The sequence below is a fragment of the Scyliorhinus torazame genome, chromosome 16 (assembly GCF_047496885.1).
Source record: "Scyliorhinus torazame isolate Kashiwa2021f chromosome 16, sScyTor2.1, whole genome shotgun sequence".
Lineage (NCBI taxonomy): Eukaryota > Metazoa > Chordata > Chondrichthyes > Carcharhiniformes > Scyliorhinidae > Scyliorhinus > Scyliorhinus torazame.
Genome location: NC_092722.1, coordinates 135,660,967 through 135,679,503, shown reverse-complemented (window position 1 = coordinate 135,679,503; position 18,537 = coordinate 135,660,967). Strand labels below are relative to the sequence as shown.

Genomic DNA, 18,537 nt, shown 5'->3' with positions numbered 1-18,537 from the left:
CAATCCACCTAACCTGCATATCTTTGGACTGTGGGAGGAAACTGGAGCACCTGGAGGAAACCCACGCAGACACGGGGAGAACGTGCAGACTCCGCACAGACAGTGACTCAGCTGGGAATCGAACCTGGGACTCTGGAGCTGTGAAGCAACTGTGCTAACCACTATGCTAAGGTTATGGATCAGCTCAGACCCTTTACCCTTTTGAAAATAATTTACATTCAGTCAGGACGTATTCAATCAAAACTAATTAAAATGTAATGCAATCCATTAACGGCCATCCTAGTGAACCTCAGGTTCCATTCTTGACCGTCATTTCTCCTTTACATGCTGCCTCAGAGATGGTGACCCTGAACACTACGGTTTTTTCAATCTCCTGTCGTAACTTTGGCTGTTTACATTACTTCCCTTAAAAATTACTCCAACACATTCGCTGTCATATCAGAATGTGTGAAATGTCATTTTACTCCTCCATCATTTGCTGAAACGTATTCTGTTAATGCAACATTTTTAGCATAAATCCGTAAAAAAATTCTTGCATACTTATATATCGTGCCCTACTATTTCAAAGAAGTAGTTTTGTACTTTTTGTTCCTGCTTACTTTTATGCAACCATTTCCAGAACTCCTTCCAAACTCTTAGACAGGAACGTTTCAACACGCCCCTAGCGGTGCCGAAGTCTACAGCATTTTGCATGGCTTGCCCGCATGACAAGGGTCGACTTCAGCAGGATCAAAAGATGCTGTCGGTGGGAAAGGTCGGAAAATCCTGCCCTTAATCTTTAGCCACGTGTGCCCCTTCTGAGACACATGTTCATACATGATACCAAACAAGAACCACTCTGTCTCACCAAAAATAGGTTGGCATTTCTCCACAACAGAAGTGATAGATGCCTTGGGAACTTTGGCCTGAAAATCAATCTTCTTGGAATTGGTGTGGAGACCTTGTTCATTAATTACAAAGTTTAAACTGATTGCTTGGGTGCTTGAGAAATATTGAAGCAATTTTATGATCATGCGTCATGCTCTTGCAAATCACACACATTAAATCTATTATTGATACAACACACTGTGCTAGGACACAGTCAATTCAGCCCCCCTTGACATAGAGTCGCAACACAATTGAATTAACAAATAATTCTTAGAAAAATACCCAAAGTCTTTGGCCCTTGGCTGCCCAATAATTACAGTCACCAGGTTTATTAATTTAAACACAATTACTTTTTATTAGTAACAAGAACTATAATGAAATATGCAGCAAATACAGCTGGTTAACTATCATCTAATTCCTAATCCCGCACTTTAACTTGCCCCCACCATCTACATACACAGACATCAGACAAACAAACACAGAGGGGAAGAGAGTGGTGAAAATAATTTTTAAAAAGGGAAAAGAGTCTTTGTTTCAGATAGTTTCTTTAATCACACATTCCTCCAAAGTAAGCTTTCAGATCCAGGGGCGGGATTCTCCGACCTACCGCCGGGTCGAAGAATTGCCGGGGGGGGGCGACGTGAATCCAGCCCCGACGCCGACTGCCGATTTCTCCGCCGCCGGGATTTTGGCGGGTGCGGAAATCGCGCCACGCCAGTCGGCGGCCGCTAGCAGCGGTCCCCCCTGGCGATTCTCCATCCCGTGATAGGCCGAGCGACCACCCGTTTTCGGCCGGTCCCGCCGGCGTAAATCAAACCAGGTCTATACTGGTGGGACCCGGCTCTGTGGGTGGCCTGTGGAGTCCTTGGGGGGGCGGGGGCGGGGGGGGATCTGGCCCCGGGGGGGGTGCCCCCATGGTGGCCTGGCCCGCGATCGGGGCCCACCGATCCGCGGGCGGGCCTGTGCCGTGGGGGCACTCTTTCCCTCCGCACCGGCCGCTGTAACGGTCCGCCATGGCCGGCACAGAGAAGAACCCCCCTGCGCATGAGCTGGGATCACGCCAGCACACGCTGGCGCTCCCGAGCATGTGCTAACTCGCGCCGACCGGCGGTGGCCCTAGGGCGCCCGTTGGCATGGCGCCAAACACTCTGGTGCGGCCTAGCCCCTGAAGGCGCAGAGGATTCCACAACTTCCGGGCGGCCCAACGCCGGAGTGGTTCACGCCACTCCTTGGCGCCGGTGCGGCCTCGCCTGCCGGTTAGGGGAGACTCCCGTCCCAGGTCTCTGTTTGCAACTTGTAGTGGCTTTACTGCAGATTCATTCATCAGGTTCTCTGTAGGTTCAGGAATACATCAACTCACAGCCTTCCTGGAGAGAAAGAGTGAGAAGAGAGGGAGCAGGTGCTTGTCACCGTGTGTCCAAGTCTCAACTCTGCTTTCCTTAGGTCTCTGGAAATCATCCCACTCGAGACAGGATTCAATCACCACCTCTTACCAGACAGAAGACGACCTTTTGACCAATTAACTGGCCACCAAACAAACAATCAAACTGAACTCCACCCCATCTCTCAAGTGCCACAAAGTCTGGGTCTGCTGATCGAAAACCAGCATCAAATACTACATTGCAACCTCTTGAATTCCTTATTCTCTCTGCTGCTTGACTTAAAGATTCATGTCCATTAAGCATCCGTGGATAAAAAATGATAACGTCAAAAACAAAGAAAAAGGAAATAAGGGAATCAACAGGAAGGACCCTTACTTACATTGTCAAGAAAGATGTAGAAATTAAGTAGAAAATGTGCATACTGCCGTTCTTTACTCAGAAAGGAAAAATAATCTTTGAGATGTATTTATGTTTTTGTCCTTTGCAGGCACAACATGCACAACTATCAAAATTTCTATCAATTGCAAAGATTTGTTATGAATTGAGAAATTTTGCCACAGCCATGCAGATTCTTAGTAGCCTGGAAAGCCTGATAGTGCGCCAATTACCTGTAAGTAATTACTGAGAGTTGGAAAGAACCAGTTCATCCCAGTCCAATCAGTCTGTTATATGTACAAGCTTAATTGAAACTTTCTTCAACATTCCCCAACATTCCCCAAGTCCTGCTAGATTTAGGCATTGCATCTCTCACAACTTCAATCCCAGCCAGATTGCTACTGATCTGTTTTAATCAGAGAGAGATCAATCACTGTTACTAATTATAAGCAGCTCCTTTAACCTTGGAGTGTAAAAGCAAAACTGGCCCACTTTAGTCTGATGATCCATGGCAATGCTGACCATTAATGTATGTTTCCTACATTACGTCCTCAGCATCACAACTGTTGACAGGAGAGGTGGAGTTGCAATGAAACATCTTGCTTAGGCACCTGGTCACGACCAATGGTGCGGTCCTGTGCTGGCCTATGGCTGTGGGGGCACCAATCAGAGGCCGATAGCTCTAAATTTTCTGATAGGCGCAAATCAGCAGGCAAGAACAACATCGGGCTCTGATTGGTCGAGTCCCCTTACAGCAGTAATACACTGTTTTGGTGATGGTGTTGATGACTTGGAGGGAGAGAAAGCAGTAACGAGGATCTATAAAATATATTTTTTTTAAAAGCAGCAGCCAGGTTTCTGACCCAGGGCTAAGGAAGCCAGATAACCAGGCAGGCAGCCTGAGCCAACAGCGAGGTCATCGAGCTTGCCTTGGGGATGCGAGCTTAGAAGAGCCAAACAAGGAGGCAGGCTGTGGTAAACCACTGTGTTGTATTGTACTGTTGTACTGTTACATACCTGGGCTTGTCTCTGCTGGGTATGAACCACTTAGTATATAGTCTGTGTATTGTGGTAAACTGCCACTGTTTTATATGTAATGTGGTAAACTACTGCCTGCTGGCTCCGCCTCCCCCTGGGCTCGGTATAAAGGTGGCTAGTCTCCGCTGCTGCCTCAGTTCGGGATCCGAGGCCAGGAGGCTTTCTGTTTAGTTTATTAAAGCCTCAGTTACGTTCACCACTCATCATGTGTTCATTGATGGCATATCACAGGCGCTGGCCCACAGTCATCAAGGGGAGCTGCAGGGTGACTCCCGATCCCCAGGGCAGGGTTGAGGAGGAGGGCTGGATACCTAAAAGTATGAAAAAGGCAGCAGCAATTTCAGGGCCAGGGTGGTGATGAGGCCAGATAGCCAGACAGGCAGGCAACCAATGAGCCAGGAAAGCTCCCGAGGTCGATGTTGAGCAGAGCTCGAAGTAAGGTGCGAGGACCGAGAAGGTACCGCCGGTCGCCAAGGAGCGCGGTGGGAATACTCGACTCCCAGGATAAGGGCTGAGGAGTGCAATGCAAGGCCACATGGCCAGGCAAGTAGCCTGAGCCAGCAGTGCGATGAGCCCAGCCCCTCACGGTCAAGGGGAGCAGCTGCAGTGGAGGACTGACTCCAGACCAGGGCTGAGGAGGGCTGGGCAACTGAGGGAGAAGCAACACCATAGCTAGGCACCCAGAGCCAGCAGCAAGGCAAGGTCGCCAGGTGAGCAGGAGCAACTTGAAGCCCAGGACTGAGGAGGGCAGAAAAAGCCTGCTCTTTCAGAAAATTCATTCATTTAATTCAAGAAAGCTCAGTCAATCTGAAATGACATTATCAATCTGGCAGTTGAAAGTGAAGCAAAAGGACGAAGCTAGGCAGAAAGACAGTTTGCCATTTTACTTTAGGAAGTTCAAAGTATTGAGAAGTGCACAAAGTGCACCTTCATCCTTGTCCACCAAAAGTATGGGTGAACTGTCTGATGACTTTGACTGATGATTTCTGGAGATACCACATCGCCTGAAAATGTTGAACAAGAAGTGGACTCTGAAACGGAAATTGAACTACAAGATATTGTAGATTCTTCTGCTGAAGTGCGGGACGAAACCTACCCTAAATATATTGCCTGATGGTCAAAATGTGTTCCACTGGGAATTATAGAATGTTTCATACTACATAAACCAGAAAACAGGTAATATGGCAAACTTGAGAAAAGTGTTTGAGTTTGGAGGCCAAAAGCACGTTAGAAGACTTCATCAGTTCCATTTTCTGAGGGTGAGGAGAAATGGGATGACGGAAACCAGGAATTGGTTGATTTCTTTCAGAAAAGTCTACTGTTCTTTGCAAATTATTTCCCGACCCTAGAAAAGGGAAACAAGCATTTGTCGATGGGTACTCTAACTGGAGAAATGTTGGAAGAAATTGTGCTGATCGTGAAACTCCCAAAGTTCATACTGAAGCCGTGTGTTTATTCATGCAAATTATCTGGAAGATGTGATTCTGCGTTATCAGCTCAGTTTAAAAAGGAATGTTCTTATTGGAGGAAAGTGCTGAGATATGCTGTTGCCACAATCAAACAACTGTTTTTCCTGGGTCCACCTCTGAGAACATGATGAGTCATCATTCTCAACTCAAAGAGGCAATTTTTCAGTCTGCCTTGAATGTCTCATGAATTTGATGAGCTTATCAAAGACCATTTGAAGGCTATCAATATTGTGGCTCAGGGGAGATCAACTTTTTAACATACCAAATCTACGATGCCCTAATCGCTATAATGGCAGAGTGGCTCAGAAACCAATACACTCATGAAATAAAAGATGCCAAATACTGCTCCATTAAAGTCAACACGTCATGAGTCATGTGGATCAATTAGCATTAATTTTAAGATATGTGACCAGCAATGGTGTAGTTGGAGAGTGATTTCTCTGTTTTGTCCAGCTACTGAGTGCCTGGAGACAACTGTTTTGGAAATCATTGCAAATTTAAGTTGGACATCAAAAATTGTTGTGGGCAGAGCTTCGATAACGTCAAAAATATGGCAGAAAAATATTCAGGTCTACAAGCAAGTCTGAACAAGCCCCTATGCATTATCCATCCCATGTTCCAACTAATCCTTGAATTTAACTGCAACACTGTAGCTGAATCCAATGAGATAGCCATACATTTTTTGTTCAAAACTTATATGCTTTTGTTTCCGGTTTTCATGCATCGGCAGAATATGTGGCAATCACTCTTGGAGCAGGCACAGGGAAAACATTTGACGGTCAAAATAATTTGTGACGCCATGTGGTCCGCTCTTACAGATTCTGTTTTGGTTTTGAAACTGAACTTTGTTGATATACCGGAAACCTTCTCAAATTCAGAAAAACCATATGTGAAAGCTGAAGCAAAATCTTTCGGTCAGAAGTTTGAAAAATATGATATTGCTGTTTACTGTTTTGTGGAACTATTTACTTCCATTTATGTCCTAGGCCCAACCATCTTCAGTTGCTTCATCACTGACCTCCATCATAAGGTCAGAAATGGGGATGTTTGCGGATGACTACACAATGTTCAGCACCATTCGCGACTCCTCAGATAATGAAGTAGTCTGTGTAAAAATGCAGCAAGACCTAGACAATATCCAGGCATGCTCTGACAAGTGGCAAGTTAAAGGGGCAGCACGTGGCACAATGGTAAGCATTGCTGCCTACAGCACTGAGGACCTGGGTTCGAATCCCAGCCCCAGGCCACTGTCCGTGTGGAGTTTGCACATTCTCCCCGTGTCTGCGTGGGTTTCACCCCCACAACCCAAAGATGTGCAGGGTAGGTGGATTGGCCATGCTAAATTGCCCCTTAATTGGAAAAATAATAATTGGGTACTTTAAATTTAAAAAACAAAAAAAAGAAGGAAAAAAAAGTGTCAAGTTACATTCGCGCCACACAAGTGTCAGGTAATGACCATCTCCTACAAGATGGGATCTAACCATCGCCTCTTGACATTCAATGGCATTACCATTGCTGAATCCCCCACAGTCAACATCCTGGGGCTTACAATTGATCAGAAACTGAACTAGACTAGCCACATTAATACTGTGGCTACCAGGACAGGTAAAAGGCTATGAATCCTACGGTGTGTAACTCACCTCATGGTCCCCTCTGAAGCCTGTTGATCTTCTACAAGGCACAAGTCAGGAGTGTAATGGAATACCCTCCACTTGCCTGGATAATTGCAGCTCCAACAACACTCAAGAAGCTCGACATCATCCAGGACAAAGGAGTCCGTTAAATTCCTCCTCCTTCCACAAACATTCAAACCCTCCACGACCGATGAACAGTGGAGGGTTTGAATTTTAATATTGGACTTAGATTCACTGGACTCCACTTGGTTGAGTATTTGCCCCTGTACTGGACTCTTTCTGCCTCATTCTGTCTTCCATTTGCCTATGCTGCAGTCATGTTATTGGCTAACTTTTCCATCTCATTGCTCATTGGCCAGTTCCATGTTTGCTCACCTCAAGACACATAGGTCACAATATTGACCATTTTACCATCATTATGAGAACAGGTAGGCTTGGATTTTAATTCAGCAGCTACAGGCATGATTTCATAATTTAAGCAGTGATCAAGTTGTGTATTTTTGTGGCTCATTCATTTGAATTCTGTGAGGTGAGGGTGGCGGGGTCAGGAGGCCCGCGATGTCTCGGGTCGGAGCGCGGCCTCATTAGGGGTGGGGTGTAATGTCACTGGGGGCGGGCCGTGCAGTCATGGGGGGGGACAGAAATGAAGATGAGTGCAGGGCCCCCAAATGTGTAAGTCCACCTCTGGTTAATAGTATATTAACTGTAGTTTCCATTTTTCTGACATATAATTGGGAACTCTTTTGTGCAGTTTAGACCAATTAGTTTGAAGTTTTACATTTACCTCTGCACCCTGAGCTCGACAAAGTATTCCTACGTAGAATTGTTACCCACTGACTTCTACTGGTAATTGTGCCTGTTAGGTGAGGTCATGACTCTCTTCAACATTCCTGTTTTTTATTTTTTTATTTTTCCAATTAAGGGACAATTTAATGTAGCCAGTTCACCTACCCTGCATATCTTTGGGTTGTGGGGATGAAAGCCACGGAGACACGGGGAGAATGTGCAAACTCCACCCGGGTCCTCGGCGCGTGAGACAGCAGTGCTAACCACTGCCCCACCGTGCCGCCCCTGACTGTAACACTCCTAACATCAAAAAACTTGTTGAACAGAACTCACATGTGACCATTTACTCCTGGTTGAAATAGTGGAGATCAGTAACCTGTGGCACCAGTACAACAGTATAAGTAAACATATCCTGGAAAGATGAAAACAGTGGAAATCAACAACAAAAAATTAAATTTTAAAATGCACACATAAATGCACCCAACATAAGCTGAAAGCATCTGAAGGAAATTTAGTTGTGTCATTTAATAATTGGTATTGTTTCCTTTGTCTGGATTTGACCACTAGCGAGAAAATAAATCAATGTCCCTGCGAGATGGTTCACAAATTTGGAGCAAAGTTCAACTTTTTAAAAACACTTCTTCTTTTCCTGAACAAAGTCAATGTGTTAAATAAACATCAAAAGAAAGTAGATAATTCAGTGTCTAGTTACCCTTTAACAGGGAACTGCATTGACATCTGTTGATAAGGAGAGCTGAGATGTATAAAGAATTTAACAGTTCTGCTGCTTGTTTATCTCTACGGAGGTGAAGAAAGACAGTCATTGATGGAATAATAATGTATTAATAATCGTGCACTGACCCAGAGGGGTGGATATATTTGAGCAATGAACATTGTCTCAATTGGAACTTCTTTATTTTTATACTCAATGGTTTTATTCTTTTTACTTTCTAATTCTGCTTCTTTTATTTCCCATATTACATGTTCCCACCACACAACGTATTCTGCCATAAAGCCATGTAAGAATGATTATCTGGATGGCAGACTACCTGTAACTGTTGTAATTTCAGCTCTGTGACTGGGTGAATGGAGCTGCCTTCAGAGCAAAGGGAGCTACTGTTTGCTTTGCTTCCATTAAACCATCTTCAGTTACAAGCCACCCAAAATTCACTATTACTCTGTTAGCTGTCCTATAGGTGAGCCTCTCAATAGTTTCCTGTATCTACACATCATTATGCGCACTGTTGGTCACAAAGAATAAATGTAATTTTTGACAGCTGCCTGGAAATTGCTAAAATAAACCTTCAACTTTCCCTGAGAAAAGACTTACCTTTCTTTTGTTGTTTGCGTACAAAAGTCATCACAGGGTTTTGATATTTGCTGTCTTTTTATTTCAGTCGTGGAAAAGCTTGTCCTCAAAGGCGTTGGAAATCACGGAGGAACTGTCTGCTGTACAGGTACTCAAAAATAGTCAAAAGTGCCAAAAACTCATATCAGCCACATTTTAGGTGTTGTCGTATCATTGGTGATAGTGAAACCATGAAGTGCCAGATTTGAAATCTTCAGCTCATTTGAACATTATTCCCAGAGCCGCTTCGCATTTGAGTAGGGAGCCAAATCCAATCGGCCAGACCTAAATTTTGGTCAGCAGGTCCACTTCAAAGCTACTGCCTGCATTTGGGTCAAATATTAATTTCAATCTTTTCAAGCTTCAAGATAAGTTACAAAGATGTGTGAAGCAGACTGGGAGTGAAAGAAGTAAATTCAGTGAAAGGAAAGCCTACAGTATTGAGGCAGAAAATAAATTCCATCATCAAAATGACAGAATGGTGCAGCGTCATACTCTCTAATGAATGATAACTAAGCATGTAATTGCATGAGTTGGGTATGAAGCTCTTTGTGAAATTCAGAATGAGAGTCCTTCTGCTGAAGTCATTAACGTATTATTCATGGCAACAGATGGAAAGCTGTCTCAAAGGTGTACATATCACTCACAGGATCTGGGAAAATGTATAAGAAAAGGGATTGAGTGGGGAAATTGTATCCAACAACACCATGCATTATGTGCATGGCCCAATAGTTGCTTCTTGAAAAGTGCTTCCTTTTCCAAAAAAATTTACGGTTCATTATTTAGGTGGGTGAGCCACTCTCACTTCTTGGGTAGGAAAGTCCTGTGTGAGCGCAGCATTTAGCATGCAGGGGAGGCCATTGGGAAGGTATTATTCTGCAGTCGAACCTTGCTCAATGTTGTGTATTCCTGCACGACAGACCAACTGAGGTGGGCCTGAGAGAAGCATTGAGCAGGTCACATTGCAGAAGCTGCTAACAGGGTGGACCAATCAGGCCAAAAGTGCTCAAATGCCGTAGGAATCAGTCATTCAGCAGGAACACACGCCAGTGGGGACAAGAACCTGAGAGGTAGGAGCAAGTGCAGGATCCGAATAGCAATAACCTCATGGCCACCTGCAATGGAGCCTCAGGAAGGGGAATTTGCAGAAGGTGGAAAAGAGAACCACAAGCAGCCACTAGCATGTAGATGAAGGGTATACAGACAGGCAAAAGATAAGCTACCTACAGATCTTAGAAAGACAGTGCCACAGAATGCTGCATCTCTCCCGAGAGGCTGTGAGGTGAATTCTGGTTGTATTGGTGGCACCTTCAATGATGGATACTCGCTGACAGAAAATACCCACTGAACAGGTGGTTGTTGACACCAATGAAGAATCCTAGGACTGAGGTAGGGGAATGCTATAATGTGAATCACACTGCTACCAGAATGGTCCTCGAGCAGACGATTGGTCTCCTCGCGATGAAATGAGATGCCTGCACCAACCAGGTGTAACATCAATATGCATCAGAAAGTGTCTCCCAGATCGTGCTGGTATGCTGAACTTTACACATCCTGGGACTATGTAGCAGTCTAGAATCTATTGAGCAAAAAAATGTGTTGTTGTGGCATATAAATCCACAGAAACACTTTTGCATTAAAATCAGCAATCCAAAAGGCAAATGCACAGAAACTGAATCTGAAGTATTTATATCTTACATGTAAACTTGCACTTTTTCATAAATAAGGAGAATCTCCTAAAACACCATTGCTGCTTATCAGTGTTGACCTTTGTTTATCGGCAGGTTTTGTAACAGGGAACAATTTCAGTAATTCACAATTCATTCCAGGCAACACAGAAATAGGTGGAAAGGCAAGTTGCGAGAGCGATACAAACAGTTTGCAAAGTGATATTGATAGGTTATGTAAGTGAGCAAAAGGTTGGCAAATGTGGGAAAATGTGAAGTTCTTCACATTTTGGAAGGGAGAACAAAAGAACAGAGTATTATTTAAATGGATGAAAACTGCAGAAAGCTGCAACGCAACAGGACTTGAGGGTACTTGTTCACGAAACATGGAAAGTTAGCTCACAGGTGCAGCAGGTAATCAGGAAGGCTAATAGAACGTTGGCCCTTACTTCAAGGGGGTTGGTGTATAAGAGTAGGGAAGTCGTGCTGCAACTGAACAAGGTACTGGTGAGACTACATCTGGAGTACTGTGAACAGTTTGTCCCCTTATTTAAGGAAAGATATTGAGCATGATACTCTAGCCTCCCAGCCGTGTGTTTATCACTGGCAGGAGGTAGCATGCCATTCTCTGTTCCTGCATTGAAGCCACCCCAAGCTGCCCGGAAGCTCACGGACGGGGGTGCACTACTGGCAGAACCAGAGAATCTCACCACCAGTGAAGGTTCACTCGGATGATCCCTGGTATAGGATTGTCTTAGGTGCAAAGGTAAAACAGGTTGAGATGCTACTCATTGGAATTTAGAAGAATGAAGAATCTCATTGAAACGTGTAGGGTAAATTCTGAGAGGATGTTTCCCTTCATGGGAGAGTCTAGAATCAGAGAGCATTGTCTCAGAATAAAGTGGTGTCCATTTAAGACTGAGATCAGGAGGAATTTCTTCTCTCCGAGGGTTGTGAATCTTTGGAACTCCTTGCCACAGAGAGCTGTGGGGGCAGAGTACTTGCATTTATTTAAGGCTGAGACAGACAGTAAGGCAACCAAGGGTTATGGGGAAAGGGCAGGAAAGTGGACGTGAGGAATGTCTGATCAGTCATGATCCTATTTAATGGCGGAGCAGACTCGAGGGACTGAATGGACTCCTCCTGTTTCTATTTTGTACGGTCTTATTTCTGGCTGCTGCCTTATGTTTTTGCCACAAGTTTTTGCCTCTGCGATTGGAAGGAGCTGAAGAATGGAAATCAATGTCATATGTAAACAAATTAGGGCACAGCAAGGACATTAAATAGCTTCAAAACAGAGACAATTATTTAAAAGTAGATTTGTGACGTGATGTGAGCACGGGTAGCGGTTGCGCTTTTGCGAGCTCCGGCTCTGCTCATCTTTTAATTTGCCGTTTAATCCTGATGCACATTTCTTGCTTGTTTCTTCTTGGACTACATTGTTTGTGACATGTCCCTTAAAGTTCTTGTCCAGTCTTTTTGTGGGGGAAAAGCCAAGAGAAAAAGCTTAAATCCTCGGGGGGTTTTCGTGGCGATCAGAGGGAGCTGAAGTGGGGCCCAGCTGGTTGTGGCGCAGTTGCTGTTAAATGGGCTCTCAGATGATGGTCGCCTTCAAAGATGTTACCTTGACTGAGAATTTTGGCTCTGTGGTGCAGGTCATCAAAGCTCATTTTGAGAAATTGCAGGGCACATTGAGAAGAGCGGTGGAGGCACATGAGAGGGTTCTTGCACTCGAGAGAGCACTGCCCTTGGTTAGGGCCCGCCTTTGTGTCATCAAAATTCTACTGCATGGTGGGCCGGGTGTCCTTGATGGATTTGGGAGATAAAAACCAGGCAGGATGTCCCCCTGAGCCTGGTCCTTGGCGGGAGATGGGAGATTAATTCCCGATTGCTTCGAGAATTGGCTGCCGTGCTTTGTCAAACTTCATTTGGTGGCCGGGTGCATCAGATTCGATCGAGCACAATATATCCTGTCTGCAAGGCCAAGAGTCAGTAGGGCTCAACGATCCTATATCGTGCTATCCTCAATACTCTTTGTGAGTGGTTGAAGATGGCTGAGTGGGGGGGAGTCATTCACCCCGGCCGGGGCCTAGACTGCGGACCACCTGGGATTCAGTGAGATGCATGGTGGAAGTAACGGTGTCTTATGCTTCGATCGATGGAGTCCTGGAGAGCGTTCATTGATCCTGCCAAACCCTTTGCTTCCTCATGCAACAGGGAAGACATTGTTATCCTGCTGTCTGCCCTGTGGTACTTCGAGCACCCTAATTGTGACTCCCCGTTGATCATGGTGCTTTTTATTATTGTCTTTTTTCCTGAAGGGATGTGTGAAATGTTAGCCTGATGGTCTGTGAAATTGATTATCCTTCTCCTGTTATCTTCTGTTAGCGCAAATCCGTTTTGGGTTTTTCATTTAGATTTGTACATTCTTTGCATCAAGAATCCATGCATCCTTCTTTGGCCTGGGCAAAGTTAGTATCCTGGGGAGGATTGGCTTCCTTCTTTCGGTTAAATTATTCCTCCTTCTGTTTGGGTCTCTTTTCGGTTTCCTCCCCTGGGCTTCTGTGATGGTCGGGCCGTAGAGGTGGGCTTTCTGTAGATTTCTGCAATGGTGGTCAATTCGAGGTATGCTGGGTGTCCCCTTCCTGGGAGTGTTCTTCTCTTCTTCTTGTCATCTCTTCATTGAGGTGAGCATTGTGTTTGTCTTCTAATCTGATCTGGCCTGGTGGTTGGGTGGGGGCTGGGTTTTGTGTTTGTGTTGGGGAGGAGTGAGCAGGCCCTCCCTCCCAGGGCGCCTGCTTTTTGGGTGTCGTGACGATTCCTCTTCTTCCCGGGCAGGAGCCCACCTTCTTGGCCGGGGCTGAAATGATCATCCTCTTATGGTGCGTTGCTCTGGATGGGGTTGGAAAGATGCAGGCACAACTGGGGAGCAGGGTTTTTGGGGAGTATGCCGGAGGCCCTGGGGGTATAGATTTTTTTTTGCGTATGTGTTGGTTGGTGCTGGGCTAGGCCAGGCCTGGTGCTGGTATCCTTCTTACCCCTCAGGGATTAGGATGTCCCTCTCGGGAGCGTGGGAGGCGCTTCCTGGGGGACTGCGCCTTATCTCCTTGTCATTTTGTTGCACAGGGGCTTAGGGATGGGTCAGGTTCATGTGCAGTTGCAATTGTACTGGGGACCTACGAGTTCCACATGCTGTACAGAAAGTACATGAGCTGGATGATGTCCAATTTGAACTGTTACGGAATGTAATTTTAGAAACCATGAACAAAGTATTTTTTTGTGAGGGAAAGGCATTCTCAATTGCTGATAAGTTTTTCTTTTTCTAAGCAGCATCCCACGCATCTCCTTCTAGAAATGGTTGGATTCCAAGCAATGTGCAAAAAGAAGTTATTTTATATGAATTAAACATGAATTAGAGCCCATCCATGATGTGTATTTTCTGATTTAGTGAATTATTTTTATATGGTTTTTTAATCAGGTTTTTCTGAAGAGCGACAGCCTTTGTCTAATGGAAGGAGATAGTTTCAGTAAACAACCAACAATGCCTTGTGCTCGTATTCTGGCAATGCACGTCCAACAACTAGAAATAGGTGCTTTTACTATGGCTAATGGCACATACAAATGGCCAAAACTAAGGTGAGTATGACAAGCTTAGAAACGTGCTAAGTTATGAACATTTTCAGAAATGCTGGATTGTTCTTTCCCCGGATGTAGTTTGTCTTGTCCAAGCGTTGGTTATATTTATGTTATAAAATGAATCATTATTGAACTTTGCATTAAGCTCTTTTTATTCTGTTAATTTCTATTTTAAACGTGCACATTGGGAATCCCGGGGCAGGATTTATTGGCCGTTCAAACCGGCAGGAAATTCCGGTCCTACGCCGGCGCACTTGTTTCCCAGCGATGAGGGGTGTTGTCAACCAGAAATCCTGTTGACAACGGCAGGACCGGTAGATACTGCTGGCGGACCACCTTCGCAGCCAAAAAACAGGCTGGTGGGAAAATCCCGGCCCGATTCACAAAAAAACCCACCTGATTATTTGACTATAATAATGCAAAGTTACATTTTAAGGCTGCCAGAATGCAGTGCTGTTTTATTTTAGGAAAATATTCTCCCAAGTTCTTAAAAGGTATACGAAAATTCTTGGGATTGAATTTTTGCTTCAGAAGTGAGGTAACAGGAGTCGGTCTCTCTCCCAGGGACCGAGCCCTCCTCTGGGGACAACAGTCACTGACCTGTGTTTTTGATCAGAGTACCCCCTTAATACACATGGAGACAGGCTCCTTGTCTAATTAAGATTGACAGGCAATGGTTTAAAGGAGTAGCGTATTATTATTCATCTTTTCATGGTTAATAAATGTTTCATGATTTTGTTAAAAGTTAATTGGTTGTCCTCTAATGCTGTTCACCCACATCTCTAAACAAAAAATAAAAGTTACGGTCTATTGAGCCAGGGTTCAATTCTGGACACTGACTGTCCTTTCTTAGATAAGGAGGCCAAAACTGCACACAATACTCCAGGTGTGGACTCACCAAGGCCCTGTACAGCGGCAGTAAGACATCTATGCTCCTGTACTGAAGTCCTCTTGCAATGAAGGCCAACATACCAATTGCTTTCCTAACTGCTTCCTGTACCTGCATGCTTGCTTTCAGTGACTGGTGTACGAGGAAACCCAGATCCCTTTGAATGTCAACATTTCCTGACCTAACACCATTTAAATAATGCTCTACCATTCTGATTCTTTGTCCGAAGTGGATAACGTCACACTTGTAAATGTTACACTGCGCGTATTTTCCCACGGTGGCGCAGTGGGTTAGCCCTGCAGCCTCACGGCGCCGATGTCCCAGGTTCAATCCCGGCTCTGGGTCACTGTCTGTGTAGAGTTTGCACATTCTCCCTGAATTTGCGTGGGTTTTGCCCCCACGACCCAAAGATGTGCAGGCTAGGTGGATTGGCCACACTAAATTGCCCCTTAATTGGAAAAAATTGATTGGGTACTCTAAATTTATAGAAAAGAAAAAAAAATTTGTCTGAAATACCTGGAAGCCTCTTAACATCCTCCTCACTGCTCACCTTCACACCAAATTTGGACTGTGGTCAGTGATAATAACAGTTCTGTTTCAGTTTCCAGTATCCAGTCTGCCTTATTGTTTTACAAATATGATAGAAGAATATATGCAACTTACAAATTTTTAAAATTTTGTTTTCTTTCAGGAAAATAGCAATGGTGGTTAGTCAAATTCGTGCATTCCAGGAAAAGCCCTACATGTTCATCCCTGATCTGGACTTGCAAGCTCATCTGAGGCAACAGATAACTAATTTTAGTGAAGTGGATATCCATGTTCTAGCTGCTGAAAATAAGACTAATTTTTACCAATCATCAACTGAATGGCACTCACGGAAGATTCAAGATACACTTCGCAAGGTGAAAGCGACATTCCAGTAACACTTTAAACCTGCACTCTCTTCAAAATAAACTTCTATTTCCTTTGATCGGCAGACAGACCAGTCTCCCTGGATCTTACAGCAACCTGTATAATGAGTAGAAAGATTAATTTATCCTATTATAAAACAAATGCTCCTTTTGCAGATTTCTTTTGTGTTTCATAATAATGAGTGATTTGTATGAACAAAATATAGTGCACTTTTTATTGTACAGTAAAATGATATCTAACTGCAAGCTTGAGTACATTAGAAACTAAATCAGCCTTTACATTTAATGGGAACAGCAGGCTCCAAACAACTTAAATTTAATACACAAATTCTTTCCTGATATCAGTCTCGGAGAACTCATTTTATAATTTAACCTACTCCGGAAACATGCCTTCATTAGCGTGACACTGATCTCGTTTTGTCAAGCTCCAGTACAGCATTAGCGTTGGCATGTGTTGATGGGCAGAATGGCATATTTCTCTGCTCTATATTATATGTAAAATTCCCCCATGTACACTTTATAAAGTTTTCTTTACATTTCTTTAGTTAGTCATTTCTCTCCTTTCGGTTCAAAAGTAGCAATGTGACTTTGTTTGGGTAGTGATTGTGGGGAAGTTATTGAATCAGAACCGGAAATCCATAATTTTGTGATTAATTTAAGGGTGTTGTTTGGCAAATATATTTTCATTTGTTGGCCAAACATGTTTTGGGGAATTAGATAATGAAGGGAAGCTTTCTGTTTTAAGTATGTGTTATTTGGAACCTACAGTTTATTTTCACATATCAGGTTATTAATTTATTGACCACATAATGAGGGAATCTGTTACCTTGAACATATTTCATTTGATAATGTATAAATACATGTTAAACCAATTAACAATTATGTTTTGTATTGCCTTGCAACACGATAAACTATCTCACTGAAATGTTTCTGCACTCCTCCCAGCTGAGAGGCAGGAAGTAAAGCTGCTGCAAAGTCTCAACCAGTAGACAGTGTAAACTGCAACCATAGATTCACTCACTGAGAAAATAACGAGAGGAAGACGAGATGGAGAAGTCTCTTAGTTGGGAAATGCATTTCAAAGATAAATATCAGGGTAAATTTTCTGGGCTCGTCCACCAGGGGAATTGTCACGGGCAGTACGGAAAATTTGCCAGACCATTTGAAGGTCCGCTGAACTTGGGCAGAAATTTCCGGTCTCGGGTCAGGGGCCACCGGAAAATCAAGCCCAATGAGTGGATGGGCAGTGGTGAGGTGAGAATTTGCAATCCAATTCCTGCTAAATGTCAGTCAGGATTATCCCAGCCATCCTGCATCATTAGCTGTAAGGTAGGCACCACATTCGCCCTTAAAAATAGTTTCTAACTTACTTTGGGGATAAGTCCTCACTCAGTTCTGGTAGTCTGAATGGGATATTGTGCGGGAATTGTAAATACAAAGCAATGTCTATTTACTATCTGACATTTAGTTCAGAACCTTTATTAAGCAGCCAAGAATAACAAATAAATTGTTTTACTCGGAGCTTCAGCGTAATTGAACTGTGGATTTCCTTATACCATGCTCCTTCGAAATCTTCACATTTATTCTGTAACTGGAAGAAAATACTTCACTTTGGTACAGCAGCCATAGGAACAGCACAACAAAATATTTTTGCATGTTGGCTTTAGTTACATGAATTTATGAGGCAGCTGGTAAGATCTCCATTTGAAAAACCAAATTCAAGTTGGCTTCGAAGAAAGAGGATCTGATTCCAGTGATGTACACAGACGATTGTGAAGCTACAATTCTGCAGCACATAAAAGGTGTCTGATAAATGGCTATAATTCTCCAGTCATTGGGATTCACTTTACCACCAGCAGCGCACGCCGCCCTCGAGTTTCCTGGCAGCGTGGGATGGTTACAATAGTACATCCCGGGTCAGCACGGGGGCGCAGTGGTTAGCACTGCTGCCTCACGGTGCCGAGGTCCCAGGTTCGATCCCGGCACTGGGTCACTGTCCGTGTGGAGTTTGCATATTCTCCCCGTGTTTGCGTGGGATTCGCCCCCACAATCCAAAGATGTGCACGGTAGGGCGGCATGTGGCGCAGTGGTTACCACTTGGACTGCGGCGCTGAGGAATCCCGTCCCTCAGTCACTGTCCGTGTGGAGTTTGTACATTCTCCCCGTGTCTGCGTGGGTTTCACCCCCACAACCCAAAGATGTGCTGCTTAGGTGGATTGGCCATGTTAAATTGCCTCTTAATTGGAAAAAAAAATAATTGGGTACTCTAATTTTATTTAAAAAAAGATGTGCAGGGTAGATGTTTTGGCCATACTAAATTGCCCCTTAATTGGAAAAAATGAATTGGGTACTCTAAATTTATAAAAGAAAACAATAGGACATCCCATTGACAAGCGACATGAAGGTAGAATCCCGCTGCCAGCGAACGGCGCGCGGCCGAGAAACATACAGCCGGGGGACAGAAGAATACAGCCCAGTGTGACATATGTATGCATGGTGCTACAGCCGGAATAGCAGAAAATTGAATTGAATTTG

General features: G+C 44.2%; 1 protein-coding gene across 1 annotated transcript in view; it reads left to right on the top strand.

Annotated features, from left to right (window-relative positions):
• kndc1 (kinase non-catalytic C-lobe domain containing 1) overlaps positions 1–17,523 on the top strand; it is a 268,776-nt gene extending 251,253 nt beyond the window's left edge. Inside the window, exons 27-30 of the mRNA XM_072479132.1 lie at positions 2,737–2,859; positions 8,949–9,008; positions 14,045–14,202; positions 15,783–17,523. Of these exons, the coding sequence (XP_072335233.1) occupies positions 2,737–2,859; positions 8,949–9,008; positions 14,045–14,202; positions 15,783–16,014 (573 nt within the window). The 3' untranslated portion in view covers positions 16,015–17,523. The remainder of the gene's footprint in view (positions 1–2,736; positions 2,860–8,948; positions 9,009–14,044; positions 14,203–15,782) is intronic.
• Positions 17,524–18,537: the final 1,014 nt, after the last annotated feature.